At 37.4% G+C, this 26,821-nt stretch overlaps 1 protein-coding gene across 4 annotated transcripts in view; it reads right to left on the bottom strand.

The window, feature by feature from the left end:
* Positions 1-26,821, bottom strand: part of swm (Zinc finger protein swm) — a 103,857-nt gene that overhangs the window by 11,412 nt on the left and 65,624 nt on the right. For 3 of the 4 annotated variants that reach the window (XM_083120822.1, XM_083120819.1, XM_083120821.1), the window contains 5 exons: positions 21,211-21,330; positions 10,069-10,164; positions 6,222-6,302; positions 3,745-3,978; positions 1,695-1,900 (listed from right to left, as the gene is read on the bottom strand). In XM_083120822.1, coding sequence (XP_082976948.1) covers positions 1,695-1,900; positions 3,745-3,978; positions 6,222-6,302; positions 10,069-10,164; positions 21,211-21,330 — 737 coding nt within the window. The remainder of the gene's footprint in view (positions 1-1,694; positions 1,901-3,744; positions 3,979-6,221; positions 6,303-10,068; positions 10,165-21,210; positions 21,331-26,821) is intronic. The other variant, XM_083120820.1, reaches the window with a different exon arrangement.

The following is a 26,821-nucleotide window of genomic DNA, read 5'->3' as shown; positions in this document are numbered from 1 at the left end:
TTTTTCCAGCCTTGTTCTCGCATAAAGCAGCTCTGGGGCTCACCCAGCCTCAAATCAATGGGTACCTGGGGGCAAAGACAGCTGGAGCATTGTACTAAAACACATCACCTCCAAAATGTCACGATCGGGAATGTGTGGGGTTATTCACATCACATCCAAAATGGTCACAATTGAGAATGTGTGGGGTAATAACCCCACATCCCCTTCATGTGCCTTCATGGCACGGTGCTGTATGCATGGGTAACTTTACCTACTTCAATAATTATGTACCATTATGTACACACTGATGACTCTAATCATAACCCATCTTGTATATTTTAGAGATCGGTAACATACTGATAATGTGCAAATTGCTCACAATCGAATATCAACTAAAGGTTAAAAGATTAAAAACATTGGGTAACAAATTTACAACTTTTTTCTCTTTCCAAAATGAATGCAACTGTTTCCGATAGAACTTGTCACGCTGATTACAGTGGTGTAACTGAAATTCCTGTATCAGCCTTCGATTTCGAGAAATAATAGTTTAAAATTTTATTATGAAATGTAAATGCTATGCTATTTGGAGCACTGCAGGACATGGGATGTAACGAAGAATGAAACTAAAAGTAATTAGTTTTTGAAATTACACAGTACAAGAAGCAAAGATTACATGACGACAATGCTATCGATCTGCATAAATACCAGTACCGGTATACCCTGCCCGACCCCTGTCCCACATCCCTAGCTCTCATGCTCACACACGTAAGTTACCGATTTTTAATCTTTTAACCTTTAGTTAATCTTGTATATTATACCCTCAAACTAGTTGACATGTTCCTCCTGTCTACAATCTTGCATGTAGCAGACAACTCTGTTGATTGCAGGTAGCAAGGGAAATTCTATTGGTTGAGGTGGTAGTTGCTACTTTTCAACACTCGCGTAGCAAGTGCCTCCAGTGGGCTTCAAACCTTGCTTTGCTCCAACGCTGAGCTTTCCTGGTGGCACCCAATGAACTACATATTGTGCTAAATCAGATTCAAGACAACTGACACTTTTTTGTTGCAAATTACAAAAATGCATGCCCAAATCTATTGTGCGAACTAGGGTTGAGCCAATACCACTTTCAACAGACACCAATACCAAAGACGATATTCTTACAGATTCCCACCGATTCTTGAAAATTGTTCAGATAGCATGTAAGCTTTCTGTTTGAGCTTTACCACAGAGTTTTACTTTAAAATATTCATAATTTCGCATAATAAAATCCATTACTACCTACAAAACTGTTGCAAAAATTGAGAAAATTCTGCATTTTACATAATTTTCAGGATATTTAGATTGATTTGATTTCTTGTACTTTGCTTTTCTGCCCCTTTTGGTTCCTTGCAAAGATGAGCCTGAATGGTGGTCAGATGAAATTGAAAGGACAAACACAAATGGACATCACATAACACAAGCACCTTAGAGAAATATACTGGTTGTGGGTCCACATGCCAGAGCCTCACGAGTCTGAAAAATGCAGTCCAGGGTGTACTATGTGGAAGGGAGGTTGACATCAGAGTCTTCAGAAAAGCTACACCCTGTGTTCCTCTTGGGCTCCAGAAAGTATTGGGTTATACCAGTGATTACATTCCAACCTATTTTCCAAAGCCAAAACTGATGCAATGGTATCAGTATCTGCTCAGCCCTAATTTAAGCATAAAAAACCTTACCTGGTTGAAAACATTGTTCTGGTTCGTCCTCTTGCTCTTCCTCTTCCCCGGCCTCTTGCTCGTGCACCTCTTGCGCTGGTCAGGAGTCCCAGAGAGCAGGCTTCCATCTTGAGTTCTGTCACCTTCTTCTGGAGCTCCGAAGTGTCTCCACCCTCTTGCTGCCGGGTGATCAGGTCCAGTTCAGCATCCAGGATCTCCTTCTGTGCCTGCCAAGTGGAAAACATTTAGAGTTTCTTGCGAACAAACGCATTGTAAGTAATGCTCATGTAAACAATAAAAAACAAAACTAAAAATATAGTGTCGAGTTCTTATTATTAACAATCTTAGATTCCCTCCAATATCAGTAACAATATTTGAACATTGCAGCAATTATAAATGGTAGTACCTAAGTAGAGCGAAGCGAATACCAATAACACTGCCAATACTCTTACAGATTTCCACCAATACTGATACTTCAGTATTTTGGAATATTTATAAATTATAAAATACAGTTTTTAATTCGAACTCCACATATCACTCTTTCAAGGTTTTGCTATAAAATATTCACAATTTCACACATGATAATTATTTAATCACACAACCCAGTTATCCCCATAAATTAATGAAATTAATGAAGTTTTGCATCATTTCCAGGATAATTAAGAAATTAAGACTTTGTGAAAGTGTCTGCTGGCATTTTTGTTGAGCTGCCATAATTTCCATCTTCTGCAAAAATATAAGCCAAAATCAGTGATTACATTTAAACTGATACTTTCCAATATCAATACTATTGGTACCAGCCAATACATTGGCACTGGTATTGACTCATACCTTTATCTAAGTACAATAGTGTCCTGATGATTCAAGGTGGATGGGACTGAGACTGCCTAAAATTACCACAAAAAAACTGACTATGCAAACAAAAAAAAAAAGCAGACCATGCAAAATAACAGGGGAAATCGGAAGAGATCATTTATAAAAAAACAATGTAGCCAAAAACTATAGTATGGGAAAAATGGAATACACAGCATTATTATGAATACTGTACTTATATTGCTCAGTACAGACATAGCAATTATATTAGAAAAAAAATGATATTACAGTCAAGTTGCCCGTGGAGTGGCAGCTAGCATGCGCAGTGAGCGTGCATCTGCCGGCACTTAGACCCACAGCTGTACACTGAACTTGGCACTGGACGTGTCAGTGCTTCTGTATCCAGATAGTTGGTGTCCAGTTTGCAAGTGTTTCTGAAGTGTTAAAGTATTAACGAGTGTTTTAGATTGTTTTGTTTTAGTTTACGTATTACTGGTCCTTTTCTGCAGTCTAATAATGTCACGCTATATGTACAATTTAAAACAACAAATTTTTATGTGCGACTCTTATGTCATTACAAATTCTTGTAGGGAAGTTAGAAGGCATTTTGCAGCAGAATGCCCAGATGTTATTGTTCCACACAGAGACAATGTTCGAAAACTTGTGAACAATTTGTGGAAACAGGGTCTGGTCTTGATAAGAAGTGAAGGGTGAAATGGCATGTGCTTACCGAGGAGAAATTAGATGATGTTGGAAATGATTGGAACACACTCCTCAAAAATCCCTCCGGCGCATTGCACAAGAAACAGACATTTACATGATGTCTGTGCGGCAAGCTACCAAGCTTCTAAACCTGAAGTCATACATTAGAAGAATTGAAAGAAAACATCAGGAGTGAAAATGAAGCAATTTCGGAAAAGGAACTGATGTGTGTTAGTGAACATTTAAAAACTGCCGAAAATGTGTGGAAGCAGGAGAACAACATTTCCAAAACCTCTTGTAACAAGGTACGTCCTCGTTTTAATTGTAACTGTCCATGTATTCCAGTTACGCGAATGTTCCATCCAGTTTGCAACATGCGACTTGACAGTGAAAAGCACTGAATTTATCTGAAAGCAAACAATATCTAAATAACATCCAATTTAGCAATTCTAAAATAGAAGAATGGAAGCTGCAGATTTTTTAGGTACCTGCAAAAAGTGGCTTTGCAATTCAGGGCAACATGCTTTTATGCTTTTCAATAGCATATACTACTTACCTCCTCCTTTGTTTTCTTGGTGGGTGTTTGGTTGACCCCAGACATATCTTTCTTGATGTTCTCTATGCTCTCCTGCAGACACTTGATGGTGGCCATGATGGAGTCCCTCTCGCTCTCCTTCAACGCCGTCCTGTTCTTCTCCAGCTTCTCAATCAGGACCTTCTGCTGCTGCAGCTGCTTCTCAAGGAGGTCCTGCTTTCTCTTACGCAGGTCGGCTGTTAGCTTGATGGCTTCCTGTTAGGTAAATCACAAGTGAATGATAATACTTTTTCAACACAAAGATACACACAGGGGTGGAAACTAGTCAAAGGGTTCAAATTACACTCAACTGACCAATTTAATTACAGCCTGTCGATAAACTGGTATTATAAAAGTAAAAGTGAGATTTCATTTTTTTTAACAATATTATATGACATTAAACATCCCCATAGCCAAACAGGTCTTTTTATTCTTTGTTTGAGTTTTTGCTTTAAGCCCACTTTTTTGCACATGTAGGCTAATTCGGACTGGACCTACAGTTATAGTGGGATCTGAACCATGTACCTCCACTGGGTATCGAACCCAGGACCCTTGATTACTTGTTCATAACACTTAGGAATAAAGGTGGCCCAAGTGTAGTGATGACTACACAACCTCCCATATTTATTCATGACATGAAAGGGCATGTAGTGCACAGAAATTAGAAAAATCCTGATAGAAAACATGAATGAGAAATACACCTGCAACCATCACTGTAAAGATCACATACCGACAATTTATAGTTTTGATATCACATTGTTTATGCAGCATGTTCTTTACATTAAAAATGGTTACAAATTTCAGTACAGTTATACTTGGAAAATGTTCATGAATACAAATAAGTGATGACAAGTTAGTAACTAACATTTTTTTTCTGTAAAGAAAGAAAACAAAGGAAAGTATAGGGTTATTACAAATGATCTTTCTGATTTCAGACACACGTAAATCACTTTAAATGAAACTCAGATTCAAGAAGGTTATATCAATGTAAAGAGCAACTCACAAGTTTTATTTCATATCATTTCAGATACGTTTGGTAACACTGCTGCATAATAACTAAGAGAGAACATGCCTGCCGGCGAAGACAGGAAAGCATTTTTGTGTGTTAGATTTCCACATATACCAGTCTGTTATTATTGTGCAGCAACATTTCCGTACAATGTTTGATGCAGATCCACCCAGTGGGCATTCGATTCGTAAATGTAAATGTTCTCTGATTTTGAAGAAAGGGGATGCATCTATAAGAGAAAGCCAACTGGCAGCCAATCAGTAAAAGAGGAAACAGTGTAACAGGTCTGTGCAAGTTTCATACACAGTTCAAAAAAATTCACCGTCAGAGGCAGCAGGCAACTGGGAATACTGCAGCCAACTGTTTGGAAGATTCTGCACAAAAGGTTGCAATGTTATCTCTACTGATTTACAGTCCCGCAGGCCCTGAAAACGAACAACAAAGTGCCGCAACTTTCTTCTTGTGGCAGAATGCAAACTGTAATGGAAACCTATGGTTTTATGGAATCATTAGTGTTTAGTGATGAAGACACATTTCACCTGTCGGGTACTGTTAATAAACATAACATGAGAATCTATGGTACGGAAAATCCACATGCTCACGAGGAACATGTGCGCAACTCCCCTAAAGGTGAATGTGTTATGCACAGTAACTCATGAAAAAAGTGTACGGCCCTGTCTTTTTCTTTGAGCAAACGATCAATGGGATTTCATTTCTGGACACGTCACATTGCCACAGCATCCTTCAATTGGATGGCGCATACTCACATTTTCACTACGAAGTCAGAAGTGAGCTCAACAACTGATTACAAAACAGATGCATTGGCCGCACTGGAGGTAACGATAAGGAACTTCTTCATTGACCTCCACGTTCCCCGGACCTCACACCCTACGATTTCTTCCTGCGGGAGTTTGTTAAAGATAGTCTACCAGCCACCATTTCTACAGACCATGCTTGATCTGCAAGTATGCATCACAGATTCCATTGCAGAAGTCGATTGTGATATGCTAGAGCATGTTGGCACGAACGTGACTACAGGCTAGGTGTGTGTCGAGTTGCCCAAAAGGGGCTCACATTGAACACTTGTGAGGTAATCAAATAAAACTTTATGAGTTACTCTTTACATTAATGTAACCTTTTTTATATGAGTTTCATTAAACGTGATTTACATGTGTGTGAAATCAGGAAGATAATTTGTAATAACCCTGTTTGTGAGGAAATTGGGAAGCTCAGAGTGAGTGAGCGTAATCCGGTCGAGACGACCTACTATAACGGCTGGGGATATGTCGGGCTGACCCCCCGACTATTCCAATACTGGTTGAAGATCTCCACGCTTAGAGGTGACGAAGGAAAGTGTGGGAGGGAGACCGGCAGTCGGTAGGTAAGCCAAGGCCCTTCATGGGCTGTCGCGCTAAGGATTATTATTATTTATATATAACCACTTACTTACCTTTCGCTTTGCTTCTTGTTTCTTCTTCAAAGTTTCCTTTGCAGCTAATATTTCTTGAGATTTTTTTATGGCTGCCACAGCCTGGAATGAACAACATTTCACTTTACTGAGAAGTATGACCATAAAAAAAATTAAAATTTTAACAAAAATACTCATGTTATTAATGTTTGAAATTGCAATCTTGAATAAAAGCAGGTTCAAATTTATGATGTAATGACACACTCAAATAATACATTTCATCTGTAATATGAAATCAGTGGGTCTTTCTTATACCTGTCTTTACCTTCTATCATTTTCTTTCTTGAATGTACGGCATGAAACTGGTGAAATGTCTGACCTTGGTGGTTTTATTGTGCATTATTTGTTTTAATGAGTCCTTGTCATCTAAGGCTTGCACAAACAACAAACAAATAATCCGAAAAATCATGAACAAAATTACAAACTAATCACCTGATGTGCCATTATCATCTGATAATCACAACTAACGTAATCAGCCCCATCACTACAAAATACAATAATCATAATTGAATGTCATAATGAAAATGTAAGGTAACGCTAATGTTACACCATCACCATGTGAGATTATATGTTTCTTTTTCATGTTCATGCACAAAAATACACATGTGTAATATGTATTTGACAACATTACGTGAGCATGCACATAAATACTAATTCAAATAAATTAAGTCAAAATTAAGTTCCGAAGACAATTAACTGAAGAGTTAAGCAATTATACAAGACAGAAAAGAGCTACTACCACTTTGTGATTACAATTTCTAAATAATAAGCATTGCATACTTCAATCATGTATAATACGAGGGTAATCCCAAAAGTAAGGTCTCCTAATTTTTTTTAAATACAACGAAACTTTTTATTTGGCAGTTGGCAACACTCTTGTGTTGGTTGTTTCCCCCACTCCCAAACAAAACCACGCGCACCTCGCTGGGACGCTCAGTCTTGGTTTGCCAGCCGTTTGTCATGGAGCTACCGCCAAGTGCGAAGTTCGCGCAGTTATTCGGATTTTGAATGCAAAAGGCTGGATGATCTCTGTACGTTGGTTCGTGAGGTTTCCCGAAGCATGATTCATAAGATTTTGACGGAAAAGTTGTGATATCAGAAGGTGTGTGCACGATGGGTCCCGCGAATGCTAACTGAAGAATGCAAATGGCAATGAGTCGACTCTTCCTGCAATTTTCTTCGCCAGTATGCAGACGAAAAGAATATTTTTTTGGATTTGATCATCATGGGTGACGAAACCTGGCTGTTCCACTTCACACCTGAGACCAAAACAATCACGTGAGTGGCGGCATTCCTCTTTGCCCAAGCCACGAAAATTCAAACAAACAGTCTGCTGGTAAAGTCATGGCAACTGTGTTTTGGGATCGAAAGGGTGTATTGTTGGTCGACTTCATGGCTTCTGGGACCACAATAAACGCTGACAGTTATTGTGAGACACTGAAAAAACTCAGACGGGCGATTCACAACCGGAGAAGATGAATGTTGAGCAAGGGCGTAAGCATTCTCCACGACAATGTTTGCCCCCACGTCACCCATCAAACAGTCGCTCTCCTGCCAACAGTTTGGATGGGACATTATCACCCACCCACCCTATAGTCTGGACTTGGCACCACCTGTTTCCCAAGTTGAAAGAACATTTGAACGGAACATGCTTCAGCAACGACAATGAAGTGAAGGATGAGGTTCAACGCTTCCTCAACAACATGGCGGCAAGCTGGTATGACATGGGCATACAAAAACTGCCGCAGTGCGTACAAAAATGAATCGAACAAAATGGCGATTATGTAGAAAAATAGATAAATGTTCAAACTTTAAAATGATATAAACATTATTGACATTAAAAGTCTCTCCGTATTTAAAAAAAAAATTGGAGACCTTACTTTTGGAATTACCCTCGTACATACATAGAACAAGTACCCAAATAACGAGGCTAGATTTTGCTTCACAAATAAAATTATTTATGGAAGCTTAATAATGTTGATGATTCTATAGTATCAATAAAAAGTCCAACTCTAGATTCATTAGATACCACCAAACTTGTTTGCCACATATAGTGGGTCATATGTTGTTGCAGACTCCTGGATTTAACTAGATATTTTTAAGTCCAGAAGTTCATCAAATATTTATTTAAAGTTGTTAAACAAAGTTCTTTGTTACAATTACAGAAAAAATGTATTGCAGTATTCACATAATAATAAAATAATTTTAATATTAATTTAATGAGAAGGTTAGTACTGCATTGTGTCTTGTTATGTCAGGCTTAATAGATGCAAATTGATTGTATTATTACAAACAATTTATATTATATTTTTACACAATTATTTGTGTTTTGCGTTGTGATTACGACCAACACAGTAACATCTCTTCAAGTCTTTGTATACCCTTGGGTATTTTTTCTTTAATATAGTATATTGTATTGATATGCTTTTGTCCTCCTCCATGGCCATGCAGTCTAAGGTACTGTGCTTTGAACTCCGGTTGCAGGATGGCATGAATTTGAGTCCACCTGGGTTCTCAGCCTGTGCATAGGACCTGTGGCAACCCACCATCGTGAGGAAATTAGGAAGCTACGAGTGGGTAGCGTAACATGGTCACGAATATCTCCTATAACAGCTGGGGGTTCGACGCCCCCATTACTGGTTGAAGATCCCCACACCTCTAAGTAGGATTGTGGGAGGGAGACTGGCACCCGGGAGATAGGCTAAGGACCTTCCAGGGCTGTAGAGCCACGGGTTATTGATATGCTTTCCTGATAACTTATTCAGCTGAGTCTGCATAAGCACCCCTTAGAAAAAATGGAAAATCAAACAAATTGATGATTTTCTTCATAGCTATACGAAAGGTAAGGATTACGCCAACAAATCCAAAAACCACTGTCAAACTCAAAGAAGAAATTTTATGTGCCAATGGCGTGACTGAGCTGCAATTATGTGAAATTGTCATCAGAAATCTAGGCAAAAGGTGACATCATGCCAAAGTAACTATGATGACTCTCTCCCCATTTTTCAAGTGCAATTGCAATTGATCATATCATATGTTAAAATAGACATTCAGTTTCTTGCTGCATGTTTTCCTCCCCAAAAGTCATCCTGTAACTATACTGAAAAATTTGATGTCTTAAATTTGCAACATCTAATAACATACATGTAGCATAAACAACATATAAAGACAAAATTCATGTGGCAATTCAAACAGCACTAAACTTAACACTCCTAACCTAAGTACAACATAAAATTACCATTACGTTATCATGATGTGACAAATGGCTCCACATAAAACCAGATATTACTTTGCTATAACACATCTCTGCAAACTACATAAAACTGAAAATGTTTACACTGAACACAATCTTCACAAAAAATGCAAATTTTTCCAGTTTCTCATGGGTGTAAGGGGGGTCACCAGCAATGCAAAATGATTATTAAATGGCTTATCCAGACTGTGACATGTTCTATGTATCACTGTTTCCAAAATCTGCTTTCTGGTATATGCTATGCAATAAGAGGATTTCTCACCAGAGTGACAAGTAACATGTGTAGTGTCACTTGAAGAAAGACCACTCAAATTTACATTTATGTGGCCTGTCATGCCCTTATGGTATGAAACACTGTTATTGATTATTCTCACATGACATGTGTCACTTGGGTGTGAATTCTCTCTTAACAGTAGAAAGCCAAACACACTAATTTACAGGTTACACTTCCATGGAAAATACTTTCACACTCTGCATGCACATATCCGTGGCCATTCAATAGGTTATGCTGTAAGCATAAAGTGTTCTATTACATGGAAAAAAAAATCCCTGCATCTTACACAGACATGCACACACCTGACTTTTGTTGTTTTCCTGAGCTGCCGCCTCTGTTTTTTTCAACGCAGTTGGTATGTACACTGTTTTCGTTATTGTGTTCCCAGACATTATCACCTGCAAAAAGTGACATGCACTATCACCATTCAATATTCACTACAGTGCATGCACACACAATTATTCAGCATAATATTAAACATGTTGATAATGGTACCAATTCACCACTCATAAACACAGCACACACACACACACTATCATCTCACCCCTCAAGTTTCATACATATCTGATGAATATGGCTGAGTGCACACCACAATTTTTCCATTGCCTATTCTGTCGCTGATATTCTCTCCTTACTTATCTTTATGCTTCAGTTACTTAACTGCATTGGATATTAGATGCCTCTGATGTTACCTCTCACCTCATAAAAGCATGGAAACTCAAAAACACTGTAAATACAGGATGCGGCAAAAAATCGGTCAATTTTGCAACACTGGATACAGCTAATTATTGCATCCAAGGTAACAAGTCACTTACCACTATCTTGCAGCCCCTGTTTTACCATTCAGTTATGATGGAGTCATGAATGAGGCACAGCACAGATTCGCTATAAAAGCACATTACAACAGTAACAGGTGTGTGTCCGTGCAGCATGCATTTCGGAAACATTTTAATATTCCATGTAATTATCCAGTGCTTTCTGGTCAGTCCCAGTTATCAAGGTGAACTTTCAAAAAATTCAAGGGTACAAGCAGATGTTTTCTCTATTTCAACCTTATGTATCACCACCTTGCACCATGCACACACATACGCACGAAGAGGTTGTGATTCCAATTATCCAAAAATTCTAATTCAATTAAACAGTATATACATATTTGAAACATTTAATTTAAGGTGCAGAGATTGTATTTGTCATTTCACATACTCAGACTCGAAATACATCTACAAGCACAAGTCACAAATGTTATGAGATATAATAAGCCACGAAAAATTATTAACTGTACAAGAATTTCAAACTCAAATTTACCTAATAAACTTCAAGATATCTTATCTTGCAATAATCTTCTGTCTGTCAGATAGACTGTTCTGCAAAGGACACTAACAAAGTAAACAGACAGAGAATTCTGTTTTATTTTCCACACAGCTTTATTTTCCTTCATCGATAAAAAAAAACTGAAAAACTTGCCTCAAGGCATTTGTGAATATGTATAAATTCAATGGGATTTGGATTATTAATAAAAGTTGCAATTTTTAACGTCTGCGGGGAAAAATTCATGCATAATTCCTGTAGCCAATAATTCACACAACTTCCCAGTGAGTAGGGACACTCTGTATGGTACTATGGCTGGCACTGCATCATTCTCCCTTCAATGTCTCTTTCCCTGCTTCGTTAAGAAGTTTTTGACATCTTCACTTTGGCTATAACACTATTTAGAGTTTTTTTGTGTTTCCATGCCTTTAATTGATGAAAAGCTAAAACCAAATAAGACTATGATTGCAATAAATAGTTACAATCTTTGTATGAATAAATATGTATAAACTGGAAAAAAAAAAAAAAAATAAAGCATACCTGAGATAGATGATAATCTTGCTGAAACAGTCAACATTTCAGCTCTTGAAACTAAACACGCAGATTAAAGGAATAAAACAAGTTGAGATGAAAGGGTTGGTAGGTGGCAGTGCAAAGCAGCCACTGGAAAATGACTGTTCCAGAAATCATTACTAGCACTTTTTTTTGTAATGTATTTTTATTTGTAACGAGAGTTGTAATAGCATGGACAATAAGACACTAAAATGTTAGAAAAATCTCAAATTGCAACATCCCCATTTCAGTTGAATATCCATTTGCACAAAATAAATTAGAATTCAAAAATCATTATGTAGCTTTGAAAGTTTTCCTTAATGTTTCAATATGACAGGCATGTGCCTTTTTCTGGAGTACTACTGTTAAGGGTGTGGTTTATTGAGAGATATAGAGGACAAGTAACTTTATTCTGCGCTTTTTAAAACTTTTTACAATTTACCTACACTGTAACTCCACAACAGCAATACTACAGAAAACAGCATGCAATGAATCATATCAAAACACAAACAGAAAGTAAAACAGTATCAACGAATGGTACGTAGTTCATTTTATAACCCTATTTTAATAATGGTGACCATCATCTTGTGTAGGAATGTACAAGAACTCATAACTATTTTTGAGGCATTTAATTTTGAGATGGAACCAATACCAACATCCTCACCGGAGACCCTAGGTATCAGCAGGCATCAGTGACACTTCATATCAATGTAGCAAGTTATAAATAAATTGAAATATTTCTTCTCCAGCATTTATCACAGAATTTGAAACATGAAATGTATCACAGCCATACAAATGAAACTACTGAACTCCAGGTCCATAAAACAAGAGCAGAGAAAGCTTTCTTCACCTGATGATTTCAACAAACAGGAAAATGAGACAATCAGTCCAAATTAGGTTATGATCCTCCACAAGAATTACAGGGACATTAACAGACTCATACATATACAGATTGGGTGTACAGAAGAATACAAGACTGCAATGTAACTGCTATTCCCACTTTTCTTGCTAAAACAAATTCACTGGCATCTCTAGGTTAGTGTGGACCATTCTGTAGTGTTTTAACTTATTTTCTCAGTTCACATTCTATTCTTATAGTAGAACTAGCATATTATCAATACAACACACATACTAGTGGTATCGGAAAGTATAGCTTCAAATTTAATCACCAGCACCTCCTGATACTTTTCTGGAGTCTGGGTATCTTGCAGAATCTGCAAAATAACATGCAATATTTTCATGGAGTCTAAATATCTGGGCTATTATGCCAAGCGAACATTTTTTAAAAATAATTTTGCACTGCTGCTATGTGGAGGAAGTGGATTTTGTGATTACATGATATCTTGTGACATTATGAGTATTTTAAAACTATGGTAGTTTCAAAGGAATACTGTTAGTGTTCAACCATGGGTATTGTTGGAAATCAGAATGAGTGTTGGTTCAAAATGGTATCAGCTCAATCCTAATTATTAAGCATTTCTTTATTTTTTCATGTGAACAAATTAGCGTTTACAAATATGTGAAAATTCCATATTCATTGCAAGTTCAAAATTCCCACTTACTATTCCTGAATTATGCAGGTTTTTTTTAACATTCTTTATAAAATTTCCAGACTTTATTATGGATTTTTTAAGTAATGGGGTAATTTCCTGGCATGTCCAGTAACTCCAGGCCAATGGGAAATCTATGTTGTCATTAAATGTGACTACACATATAATACTGACAATGAACGTTAAATCACAGAGGTTTATGACAGAAAATACTGATGAAATAAATCACTCATAGAGGAAGAACTTATTTCCTTTTTCTAGTACCAAATGTTAATTTCACTACATGCCAGGGAGACACTAAATTCACTCCAAAATAAGAGCACACGTATTAACAGTCACAGATGAGACTATTCATCAAAGTTTGCACTCATGCAAATACATACAGTACAGTAGTTGCATTTGTTACTTATGGTCATTTTCCCATCACTTTTGGCTATCAAATTGTAAGGGATCAGCCATTATTAGATGAAACTGATGAAGGGAAAGCCATATACACCGGCTGAATACTATTTTGTCATACGTCCGTCCATCTCCGCTAACTTCACAAGAAAGCTGATTAAAGTTTGATTTATGTAGATTTGGAATATGCTATAAGATTTGCATAAACATTTTATTATTGTTGATAATTCATGCTGCCTGACAACCAGATACATCACTTTGGAACGTGACACATTAAGATGAATGGAACACAATAACTTCAACTCATCTCCAACAAAAAAAAAAAGAGAGAGAGAAAACAGCATTCACCTGACGACATGTTAAAACAAACAGTACTTTGTCTGACATTACCACGTAACAAATTATAAATGAAGAGGGAAGTCAACAATTTGCAGACCCATGATAAAAACTGGAGGCAAAAGATTGCTGCGGCCTTTGCAAAGAACCTATTACCGGCACAAAGACTGAGATAAGACAACTGACAGCAGGAGCTGTAGTGCTATCACAGAATTCATAGGAGTAAGTGTCGTATGCTGATTGAACTCGAATGCCAGACCTGATTATTAAATGTTGTTGGTGTTTAGTCTGTGCGTTCTTCCTGTCAAATATGTCCAATATGATATAGCCGTCCTGTGCGACGCAACTTTGTATCTTCATATCACAATGTAAGTTATTGTGCTGATTATGTTACTGTGTTCCTAAATTATACATTTACGTTCATGTTGCTAATACTGTTTTATTCCTGACTCCATTTCTTGTGTAATTGAAGAACTGAAAGAATCCCAAAATCAACAATGGCGACGAGGATCTTGGAACATACTTACTTCTCGTAATTCTACACATTTCTCGTTATTGTTCTTCAAGTTGTCTGTTGGAGGTAAGAATCTCTATATACAATGCAGAGGTTGTCTCAATTTTCCGAATTCTGCAGGGAGCAGGAAAGTATTAAGCAATATTTTGATAGATTCGAGCATTTCTGCAAAGGTTCAGACATTCCAGATGAAAAGGCTAAGCATATTCTATTAGCAGCAATAGGGCACAGAACGTATGCTGATTTATATAATCTCATACAACCAAAATCTATATCAGAACTCAGTCTTGCCCAAATTCAACAAATGTTGATCCGCCATTATGAGCCCAAGAAAAATCTCATGCTTGAAAGGCATAAGTTCTTTCTTATTAAACAGAAAGAAAATCAGAACATTCCGGATTTCATTGTGCAAATCAAAGAACAAGCTTCAAAATGTGATTTTGGTGATCTCATCGACTCAATGTGTCGCGACGTATTTATTCTTGGTATGAGAAGTGTGCGTGTTAGAAATAGACTGTTATCAGATCCTGATTTGACCTTGAAAAAAGCAATAGATACGGCCATGTATCTCGATGAGCTAGAATTAAATGAGGGAATTATTAATCAAAGTCGCTCAAAGAATGCTGTGGAATATTCTGAAACTCCAACTGAAGTCACTTCGCAAATACAAAACAGGTACAAGGACAAATTCCGAATGAACATCAGACAAAATAGAACTGATTCAAGGTATATTGGTAACAAATCAAACAATGATTCTGGTAAACCGTGTGGTAATTGTAATTCTTTTCATCCTAACGGGAAATGCCCAGCTTTTGGGGCTACTTGCAGATATTGTAAAAAGAAAAATCATTTCTTGACTGCCTGCAAGAAGAGAGAATTTAACAATTCTAGTAAAAGCAAATTGGTTTCTGGCACTAACATTGTGCTTAACACGGGTATCAATGAAAGATCTATTGATATGCAAGATAATTCGAAACCTTCCATTGTACCTAACAATCACAGCAATTTCAAACATATGGTCCGAGAATCATCCATTGATTTTTCAGATTTTAATGTGCCGTGCATTCCCATAGATCACAAATTTGCAGATGATCAAGAAGAAAAATCTAAGAGCGAATTTGTTGATTACAGCGCCGCTAGTGTCCAATGTAATGCTCTGTGTCCAAAAATTTTCACTACCTTCATTACTAAAGAGAGTGAATCTGTTTGGCAAACACAGGGATCGTTGTTTGTCGACTTACAAGTCAACAATTCTAAGATTCCATTCCTAGTGGATACAGGTTCTGTTTATACTTTAATTGATAGCAGACAATTTGAGTCTTCATTGCGAGGTTGCACTATATGCAATTTTCCTATCGTCTTGAAAGCAGCAAATGGCAACAATCTTGGTGTATTAGGAAAAGTTAATGTTGAAGTTATATTTCGAGGAATGAAACATAACTTAGATATGATTGTTGTTAAGACAAAATTGAATCGTTCGATTATGGGTTTGTCTTGGATTGATGTTTTCATGCCTGAATGGCGAAACATCTTTGTTTCACATACTCTTCAGACGGTTTCAAATACTCTTGAATCGTCATCAATAAAGGAACTGGTTGCGAATCTAAAGAAAGATTTCCCTATACCTTTTGATGGTGACATGTCCAAGTCGATCAAACGCTTCGAGATAGACTTGCCATTGAAAGACGATGCTACTCCAGTGTTCAAGAGATATTACGACGTCCCGTACTCGCTTAAGGAATCAGTCAAGGAAGAATTACAGAAGTTGGTTAGCGACGGAGTCATTGAATCGATCAAATCATCATCGTGGGCTTCTCCTCTTGTTGTTGTTCGTAAGAAAAACGGTGAATTAAGATTATGTGTAACCTACAAGAACACTGTTAATCCGCAACTCAGGAAGATGGGACATCCGTTACCTAGAATAGAGGATCTTTTCAACAAGATGGTTGGTTGCTGTTGGTTCGTTTCATTTGACCTTCGAAGGGCTTACCTTCAGTTACGCCTATCTCTTCAGGCTCAGAAGGTTCTTGTCTTCAACACGGAATTCGGGTTATTCAGACAGTTGAAGCTTCCCTTCGGAGTAAACTCTGCCAGTGCAATTTTTCAAGCCACGATGGAGCAGATATTGATGGGTGTAGACAAGGTTTCCATTTTCCAAGACGACATTTTAGTGGGAGGAGTTACTCTTGAGGAGTGCTATGATAACGCACGAAAGGTGCTAAATCTTTTCTCCGATTATGGCGTCCGCATAAATGAACAAAAGTCTGTGTTCTTTGTACAAAATGTGAAGTATCTGGGACATTCTCTTTCACAGGAGGGAATTCGTCCTCTGAAAGAAAACATTGATAAAATAATTCAATGTAAGCCACCCACTAATGTCGGCGAATTGAAGTCATTTCTCGGTATGGTCACGTATTACGCTTCGTACCTGCCAAACCTAGCTGACTGTGTTGCCAGTTTATATGATTTGTTGAAGAATGGGGTGCGCTGGTCATGGACAGATGTTCATCAGAAGGAATTCCAGGATGTCAAGGATCTGCTATCTAAGGACTTAGTACGCACAGTATATGATCCTGATAAAGACTTATACCTCATGTCGGATGCATCTCCTACCGCTACGGGAGCAGCCATAATGCGCAAGATAAACGGAGTCCTAAAGCCTATCATGTGTATGGCCGGTACTTTATCCGCTGCGGAAAGGAACTACACTCAATTGGAAAGGGAATCACTTGCATTAGTCCGTGGAGTCAAATACTTTCACAAGTATCTTATTGGACGACATTTTGTCGCGTTCACCGACTCGAAACCTTTATCTCACCTGTTGGATCCTAGAAGTAACTTGCCTGCTTTAGCCATCAGCAGAATCAACAGATGGAAGTTAGTATTGGAAGAATATGACTTCAGAACTGTTTACACGCCGCATGTTGAGTTGGCTGATGCTCTATCTAGAATTTGTGTTGCAGATGATCCAGTTCATGATTATCATGATGATTTCGCATGTCAGTTGACAGCTGAGCCAGTTGTCCTTAATCTTATTGAATCTTCGGTGTTGACGCGCATTTCGCTGGAATCACAACGTGATCCTGAGCTTTCTAAAGTCTTCGAATATGTTCAAAGGAGATGGCCACAATCCATAGGGAGAACAAAAAGTCATCCTATCACGAAAATATTCGACAGGCGATATGATGTCCACATACAGAAGGGATGTATTTTCGTGGGCGAAAGACTAGTTGTACCTGAATCTTGTATACAAAGTGTCCTGTCTCTGTTACACAAATTCCACCAGGGAACATGCAAAATAAAGGAAATAGCTCGTTCATCGTTCTTCTGGAACACGATGAATGAAGATATTGAAAGGGTTACATCTTCGTGTGACACATGTTTGCGATACAATAACAGGCCCAATGTACCAGGTACCGCATTCGAAACGTGGCCTATTGCATCGCAGCCTTTTGAGCGTGTTCATCTTGATTTCTTCCATTTCTCAGACATGGATTTCTTGTTGCTAGTTGACGCTTACTCTCATTGGATATCTGTGTGGAGAGTGAAGAATATGCGATTTGACACCATGATTGGTTACTTACAGGAATTTTCCTCATGCTTTGGATATCCGAAAACATATGTTACAGATAATGGCCAACCATTTGCATCTTCAGACTTCAATTCTTATTGCTCAAAGAAGAACATCAAGCTTCTTCACTCAGCTCCGTACACCCCCTCAATCAAATGGTCTAGCTGAAAGGAATGTTGGGGTGGTGAAGAATTTACTACAAAAGAACTTTTCGAATCGTTCATACATCACGTTGAGAGAGATGGACAAGTTCGTTCTTGAGCTTTTAGGCAGATTAAGGAATACTCCAGTGCACGGATGTAGTCCAGCAGAACGTTTGCTCAAGTTTCGGCCAAGAACGGACATTTCCACTTTTGACGCACCAAATGGTTTCGACAATCAGCCTATTAGTCCCGTTCCGTTTATGCCGGGGGAAAAGGTGCTTGTTGAACAACGCAAGAAACAATTCAGCCATGGATCCAAATACAAAATCGGAGAAATTGTTAAATTGATGGGCCGGAAGATGGCGAAGGTGATTGTGGACAATGACACGATTGTTGTTCATCTCTCGAAGATCAAGAAGTATCCCGACAAGGTCGGAAAAGACATCCTTGTCCGAAAAAACCCAGTGCTTGTTGGAGAGGAAGATTATCTCCCAGTGCCTACTTATCAGGATCCACTGGTACCTCCGAATGCGGCCTGCGACAATCAACCGGTTAGGAGATCACAAAGACCAAGACGACCGCCTGACCGATATGGGCAAACTACATGAAACGGGAGTCTCTTCAACCTAAGGGGGGGAGAGTGTCGTATGCTGATTGAACTCGAACGCCAGACCTGATTATTAAATGTTGTTGGTGTTTAGTCTGTGCGTTCTTCCTGTCAAATATGTCCAATATGATATAGCCGTCCTGTGCGACGCAACTTTGTATCTTCATATCACAATGTAAGTTATTGTGCTGATTATGTTACTGTGTTCCTAAATTATACATTTACGTTCGTGTTGCTAATACTGTTTTATTCCTGACTCCATTTCTTGTGTAATTGAAGAACTGAAAGAACCTGAAACTCAACAGTAAGAATCCCCTTAGACATGAAGAACTATGGCAAAAACTTGAACCAAAGTAGATAGTCATTTGTTTTCTCCTCTTGCTTCTCCTTCTTTGTACCGGAGTGTTCCAATTTTGCCATTTGTATAGCTTCTCTCCCTAGCTGCATTGCCAAAACTTTTAACAAAGTTAAATATTACATCTCTACTTTCGCTGTGTATGGTTTTCCCTTTCATGATCACACAAACACTTGGCAATGCAAGGGCTGGATGACATGGGGAAACAGCTGATTGCATCGCCTACACTCGCTTGCAGTTGAAAATTCAACAGCAGCACCACAGGGAGTTTCTAATCTTTCTTAAGCTGTAATGCAGCCAGACTAGCCATTTCTGGTGGGTTTAGCCTAGGGTCCACAAACTATGGCCTACAAACCACATCCAGACCATGATAATTTTTTTCATGTGGGCCACTTTAGTTCTTATAAAAAAATATTTCTTATGACTCATTATCGTCTGTGTAAGTATAATGTAACAAAGCTCATAATTAAAATCCCTCAAATAATTACTGGCCCTGTGCATAAAAAAATGTTTAATTCAAAATAACGGGCAATGAATAAAACTGCAAATATAATTTCTACACTTCTATTTATTATGGATGTGACGAAGCTGATTTCCAATAGTTCAACATCAGCCGAAAATGTAATGATTGAAATGCATTGGTATTTCTACAAATATGATATTCAAACTGATTTCAGTGTAATTTGATAATTTCGAAAGTTTGATCATAGAGGACATATTGTCAATCACATCACTACCATTTATTTATTAATACAAGCCACAGTGGTCTGTGTCCACAGGACATCTTAACTGCTATTTGGAACAACAGGGTTAAATGATCTTCGGCAGGAAGAATTTTCTGCTGGCATCGATATATAAGCAACTCTTGAGTCTTTCATACATGGATACAAGGTGGGGAGTGGGGGAAGGGGTTAAGATAACTGCATCTGCAAGATTGGGAGCATGTGGAGTCGCACCATCACAACCTCTATAATCCTTCAAGGCATGATGCAATACAGTGGATAATTTTATTTTTACTCTTTACTAATAAAAATAGTTGAAAAAGACAATTGCCAAAGCAAGTTTCAGACTTCATAGAAAGAATGGATTAGTAAAACTATTGACTTGAACAACAAACCTATATTGGATGATTAGCCCTAGTAAATATGGATAAATATGGATAGGGAAATAATAACACACTCTCGAACAGATCAACCAACCACAGAAGAACCATAAAACTGCTCGGTATCCAAGCTTACCGGTAAGGAATTTAACACAATGAACTACAACCTTTTGCCCTATGCAAACATCAGTTGCCAAACATAACAGGATTTTTTGTAAAGAAACGTGGAACAATACTTTCATATTCCTAAAAAACATCAATATGCATTAATGTATGCAGAGGAAGTGGCCATTTTCATCCTGAAAATTTTAAGAAAGGATATACTACTTTCAATATTATTTGATTTCTAGATGCATCAATCAATAACACTTGATAATTTTTCAGACAATTACATTATAATCACTTTAATTATATATATGACAAACAATGTTGATCAGTGCATATAGTGATGAAAAGAAAGCCTGTGTACAAATGTTTAACTTGATACTGTCTACACCTTGTGCTAGAAAATACATTTCATTAACTATTAAAAACAGCTCATTCTTTCCTATTACAAGTGGTGAAACATCAGACTGATTGGAGTTAAAAGGAGGAAACTGTACTAGGAATTACTTATTGTCTTGAATCACATCTAAAATGGCCGATTTAATCAATAGTACTGGTTTCTTTATATTTTGGTCATTTTATATTGCTGATTATCTGTGACAATAGGGTTTGAACCTGGAGCCTCTGACTTCATAGTATGTTATACTAACAACTTAGCCACAGATAATCAAATTACTTCATTACCATTTGTAACAAGACAGAATGTGTTGTTTACAATATTGAAAAATGAATAAAATGCATTTAACTAGAGTTGAAAACAACCAAATTTTCAGCAGTGTTAAGAATAATGCATTTGCCTGAAAATGGAAAGCCTAATGTTCAGTCCTCAACCAGGGTTACTTAAAAGGTGAATAACAATCTGCAAACACATCTGGTAGTAAAATCAAAATGAAAATTTGTACCTTCTGGTTTTCCTGTGATGGCACTTTAGGTTGGACCGTGTTCAAAACTTTGGTAGAATGTTGTATTCCCAACCTTTCTTTCACCGATGGGCGTGAAGGGGGGACATTTTCCTGCTTACCCTGGTAGAATAACCACATACAAAAGAAAACTGTAGAGATCAGAAGCATGGGTACATTACAGGCACATGCAAAACACAAACTCACCTACCTACCTGACACGATTGCATTTTCTTAGCCATATATTCCGAAATTTTAACGCTATAATGACAATTACACCTAACCACCATTAGTGTATCTTTGGCTCACGTTAGTATTATCATGCATGTAAATTTTTAAACCATTTCTCAAAATTACAAGAAATACAGTAAATGTTAGTATCAAAGTGTTTTTGATTCTTGCATTAACATTTTGTCCTGGTTCCCCAGGTTCACTAGTGTAAAGTGACTAGCCATGTAATGCGTTTGGTGTGTATCTTGAAAACATTCTGGGGAACTAGGAATGTCGCTGAAATATAAAAGCCACTTTAGCAGTAACACTTACTCTATTATTTTGTAATATCAAACCACCTTTAACAACCAATTTCTCAGAAATAAATTTCTTTGGTAATTTGAAACCACAAAATGATGATGTTTATATACCCAAACTTACTTCATGGCACAACAACCTGTATTGGCTTTCAAGACCTGCTTTCAACTAGACTGTCCACATGGTGTTGGGTCCATACTGAAACTTGGAAGCCCCATTGGAGAATAAACCTGGGACCACTTGCACCAAAGGTTAAGAGAGTGCTAACCATTTGACTAAGCACAAGTTCATTTATATATTATCTTGATTTATATAAAAAATTATGATGTAACATTTTTCTGCTTGAAAAATATTGTTATGTAAGGAAAAAATTTTAGAATTTAAATCAAAAGTGGCAGAACTTCTAAGAAATACGAGGTTTACAATATAACTTTGAAACTCATAAACTTTTAATTTTGATACATTTTGCAACAGCATTCCATGCAAATGTTCTGCAACATTAATGTTACACAACACATTATTCAAACCATCCTGAAAATATTTACTTCAGAACTTCAAATTCAAAGATTTAAGCACCTGAGCCAGTGTACACTGTAGAAATACAAAGACACTAATTGTGAAGACATTGTGCCACATTAGTTTAAAGATGACTATGTTCTATCTAAAGAATGCAACATGGCCTACACTGGAAAAATATTATTGAATGCACTGGAGAAAAAAAAGGACTCGTTACATTCAGATGAGAACACTAAAATTTCAAATTATGTCCAACAAGGAACCCACTACAATGATTAAGCGGTCAGTCTGAAATGTGTGTGTAATTCCCATTAGAATTTAAAACGAAAGTTATTTTGATGAATGGAAATTAATAAGTATTAATCAATTTGGCTTTAATTGAATCTTCATACAACTCGTACCACTCAAATGATAGTAAAACAAACACTCTATATTTAACATACTATGTTGTTAACGTGAAAAAGTTTCTCAAAGAAAACAAATATGTACCTCAATGTTGAATCCTCAACTTTTTGACAAAGACCAGTTGTCTTGTTCAGAAGTAAATAAAAGCTAGCATAATATTATTAGGTACTGTTAAATGTTACAGGATTTAAAATATACCTTTTAACACTACCTTGATTTCTAATTTCTGAAGATGAAACATGAGGATAAAAAACATGAGGATTCAGCATTCAGGTACATAACAGTTGGGCTGAAAAGTTCGTAGGCTGACTCATAGATGGCGTTACTAGAATTAAATCCATGTGATTTTTACTTAGTACTAACCTTCAAAAGATACGTGTATAAATTTCACAGCTGCCGGATAATTAGTTCGTGAGATATAGCATTGTGAGTGAAGCAGCTTTTGTTATTGTGAAAAAATGGATAAAAAAGAATTTCGTGTTAATAAAGCATTGCTTTTTGGCTAAAAAAAAATACTGTTGAAGCCAAGGCTTGGCTTGATAAACATTATTCAGACTCTGCACCAGGAAAATCAACCGTTGAGAAGTGGTTTGCTAAATTTAAACGAGGCGAAATGAGCATCGAAGACGATGCACGCAGTGGATGCCCCAAAGAGGCTGTTACCGACGAAAACATCAAAAAAGTCCACAAAATAATTTTAAATGATCGTAAAGTGAAGTTGATCGAGATAGCTGAGATTATTACATAGCGTTGTTGGAGCGTTTAAAGGATGAAATCACGAAAAAACGGCCCCATTTGAAGAAGAAAAAAGTGCTGTTTCATCAAGACAATGCACCGTGTCACAAATCAATGAAAACGATGGCAAAATTATATGAATTAGACTACGAATTGCTTCCCCATCCACCATATTCTCCAGATCTGGCCCCCAGTGACTTTTTCCTGTTTGCAGGCCTTAAAAGAATGCTTGCTGGAAAGAAATTTAGCACTGATGAAGAGGTAATCGTCGAAACTGAGGCCTATTTTGAGGCTAAAGAGAAATCGTACTATAAAAATGGCATCAAAAAATTGTATGACCGCTATAATCGTTGTATCGCCCTCAAAGGCAACTATATTGAATAATAAAATCGAATTTTGTCAAAAAAATATTTTTTACTATGTTAGCCTACGAACTTTTCAGCCCAACTGTTACTTGTCTTCTTTGAAGAACTGTATCACATTTGTACAATATTTGCAACATGTTAAAATACTCATGTGATGCTTGTCAAATGTTCCTCGGAAGCTCTTGAACTGCCCATTTTAGCTTAACAAAAATACATGAAACAAAGACATCATCTTGAAAAGCAAATAATAACAAAAAAAATACTTATTGCACACACATATTGTTCCCCTTTTTAAAAACCATAAAATTCACTAATTCAAAGCACAGAATAGACTACATAAGAGAAAGATAATTGTAAAACACTGAAGAAGGTAATGTTACACAGACATCAACTCATGATTATATCACTGCTGTTTGGTTTACACTACACAGTGGCTTCTTCAGCACAATACAAAATTCAAACGTACTTTCAAGCTTTGTTAGATAAATTTTCAAACGTGAAAGCTAAACATTACCCATTGTTTGAGAAACTTTGTAGCAAAATAGTATGTCTGGTTCTGTAGCAGATTCCAGCTACTTACCTTTCACTTCCGGCTGATACATATTTGAATTACAGACAGTTGTGGACACTTCTCGGTTGTGACTACCACACTGACTTTCAATAGGATCATTACAACCCAGAAGTGATTGTGACTGAACAATGCAAGATGATTAGTGTATGTTTAACAAAAGAGTTTCATTTTTAAAATGTTGATTTGAGGTTTTGCAGTGTGTACAGTGCATATATCAGAGTGGCTACAAACAAGCAGAAATGAAATTCCCTGACTTCTCCAGGTTTTCCAGGACAAAATTTACATTTTTCCCTGACAATTACAAACGAAACGATATCGATGTTTTTGCAAATGGAAATAATAAACTCATACAGATCCACGTATGGATTTGTTAAGTACCAACATTATCTTCTATGAAATTGACTTCATTTCTCTAGTGTCTATGGTTTGAATTCAAACTGCAAAATAGTGAATTTGGAAAATTATTACAATTCACAAGCTAGGGAAGGATTACGGAATTTTATCATACGCAGTAAGTTTAAAATAAAATACTTGATTATTTTTAAAGTTACAACTAAATGAGATTAGAGTGAAGAGTGATTGATTAAGAAATACATTTTGTATCAATCTCCTTATACATTCTCGGTATTATATGTTGATATTTCCACTGATGTTTGGAACCCTCTCCTTGAATGTGGACTCATTTTTCGATGCATAAAGCTCCTCTCTTCTCTGTAAAGCAAACAACTTAACTCTTGCATATAAGTGAAACAATTGAACTATACAAAAGAAAGTGTCATATTTCCTTACATTATCAATGGGATTTCTGCTTCAGTACAGCATATCCAAGTGAAGTACAGTGAAAATGACAACATGCAGTTATACCATTATTGCTGAAGGAAAGGGTATGTAGATATTAGAAATTTAACGCAAGCAATTTATAGATTTGCATCGTATAGGTACCCGATTTAGCTAATCAAAGATTAAAACAGGAACACACTGTTAATAACAGCTTCTGAAAGTTCATATACGAGGGTCGTCCTGAAAAAAGCTCCAATGTTGCCTGTACGCAGCACTAGTGGCCGGAGAGCAACACACACATGCAGGCAGGAAGAAGTGGCATGTAGCTGTCATCTGGTACAGTTGCAACAGTCGCAATGCAGCCGTTTTAGGACAGTTCTAGGTTAAAGATTGTAGCTCTTATGCAGTCTCCCACCGACTGTGATGTAGCATACGTGTAGTAATCATATTCTTGCATGCTCAGAATTTGGCACAGAGCCACCAGCAATCGTGTGAGGTGTGCAGACCGGACGTTGTGAGTGACAGTATGGTCAGACGATGGTGCAGACAATTCACAGAAGAACAATCGAATGTGCACAAACCCATACAGCTGAGCACACGTGGGCCCTTTGCATCACTTCAGGTGAGAGATCTTTGACCACTCCCTGTAGTCCTGGCCTTGAATAAACCGACTTTCATCTCCTTGTTTAACTGAAGAGGTTTCTGGCAGGACAAGGATTTGACAGGTACACTGCAGTAGAGATAGTTCCAGTCTTTGTTGTCAGACACATATGCCGTGGGCATACAAAATTTAGTGCCATGCTACAACAAATGCCAGAACAACAATGGTGATTATGCCGAAAATTAGGTTAGGACTCACTGTTACTAATCAGTGTTGCCAAGTTGGCCCTTTTGGGGCCAGAACTGGCCCTTTTGAGTACGTACTCAGCCCCAAAATTCAGCAAAAGCCCCAGGGGGCTTTTTAGCCCTACAGAGAGAAATCTTGCTACAAATCCAGCCCTTTCAGTAATGAAATGTTTTTTGGTATTTCAGTAAACTGCAAAGAAGAATTCACTTAACCGACCCTCCTGTGCACCTGCAAGCTCGTCCTGCGACTCCTCCTGGGGAGCAGGTAGCAAGTGCACATTGTCACTTCATCCCCTTGTTTCTGGTTTTGGTATGCTGAGTAGCCCGAGGCGAATTACGGATAACGTCGATTCCAGAAAATGCGAATCTTTGTTCAGTTGCATTGCATCTGGTCCTTGAAAGTTCACAGAAGTGCGGTGCGGAATCGACGAATCGTTCGTAACAGTGAGGCTCGCCCAGAGACTAGTTCTTGCGTTCGGTCATGTGTGTGTGTGAGTGTACGTGTGCATATATATGAAGGAGGAATATGCCGAAAATGTGTAATGCTCTTGTGTAATCTACTGCACCACAATTTACGGGGAAATAAATTATTTAAGTTAAAAAATAATAATTTAGTTGAGCGTATGCCCCTCATCTTGACAGTTGATTAGTTGTGGTTCTTGAGTTTCAGAAATTTTGCACCAAAACACCCAAGAATTAAGAACCAGATTTTTTTTCAGTGGGCAGCCGCACCTTTGTAAATCTAGCCCCTTGGATGTGAATTTTAGCTCCATTTTGGGTGCGATTTAGCCCGTTTTTCTCTCGTGCTGTTGGCAACACTGTTACTAATGCAATAAATTACTACTGATATTCTTGTTTCATTTATGCT

This window comes from Lepisma saccharinum, chromosome 4 (genome assembly GCF_977018435.1).
Source record: "Lepisma saccharinum chromosome 4, izLepSacc3.1, whole genome shotgun sequence".
In the NCBI taxonomy this organism is placed as follows: domain Eukaryota; kingdom Metazoa; phylum Arthropoda; class Insecta; order Zygentoma; family Lepismatidae; genus Lepisma; species Lepisma saccharinum.
Note: the sequence above shows the minus strand (reverse complement) of the source record. Positions and strands in the feature narration are given on the sequence as shown.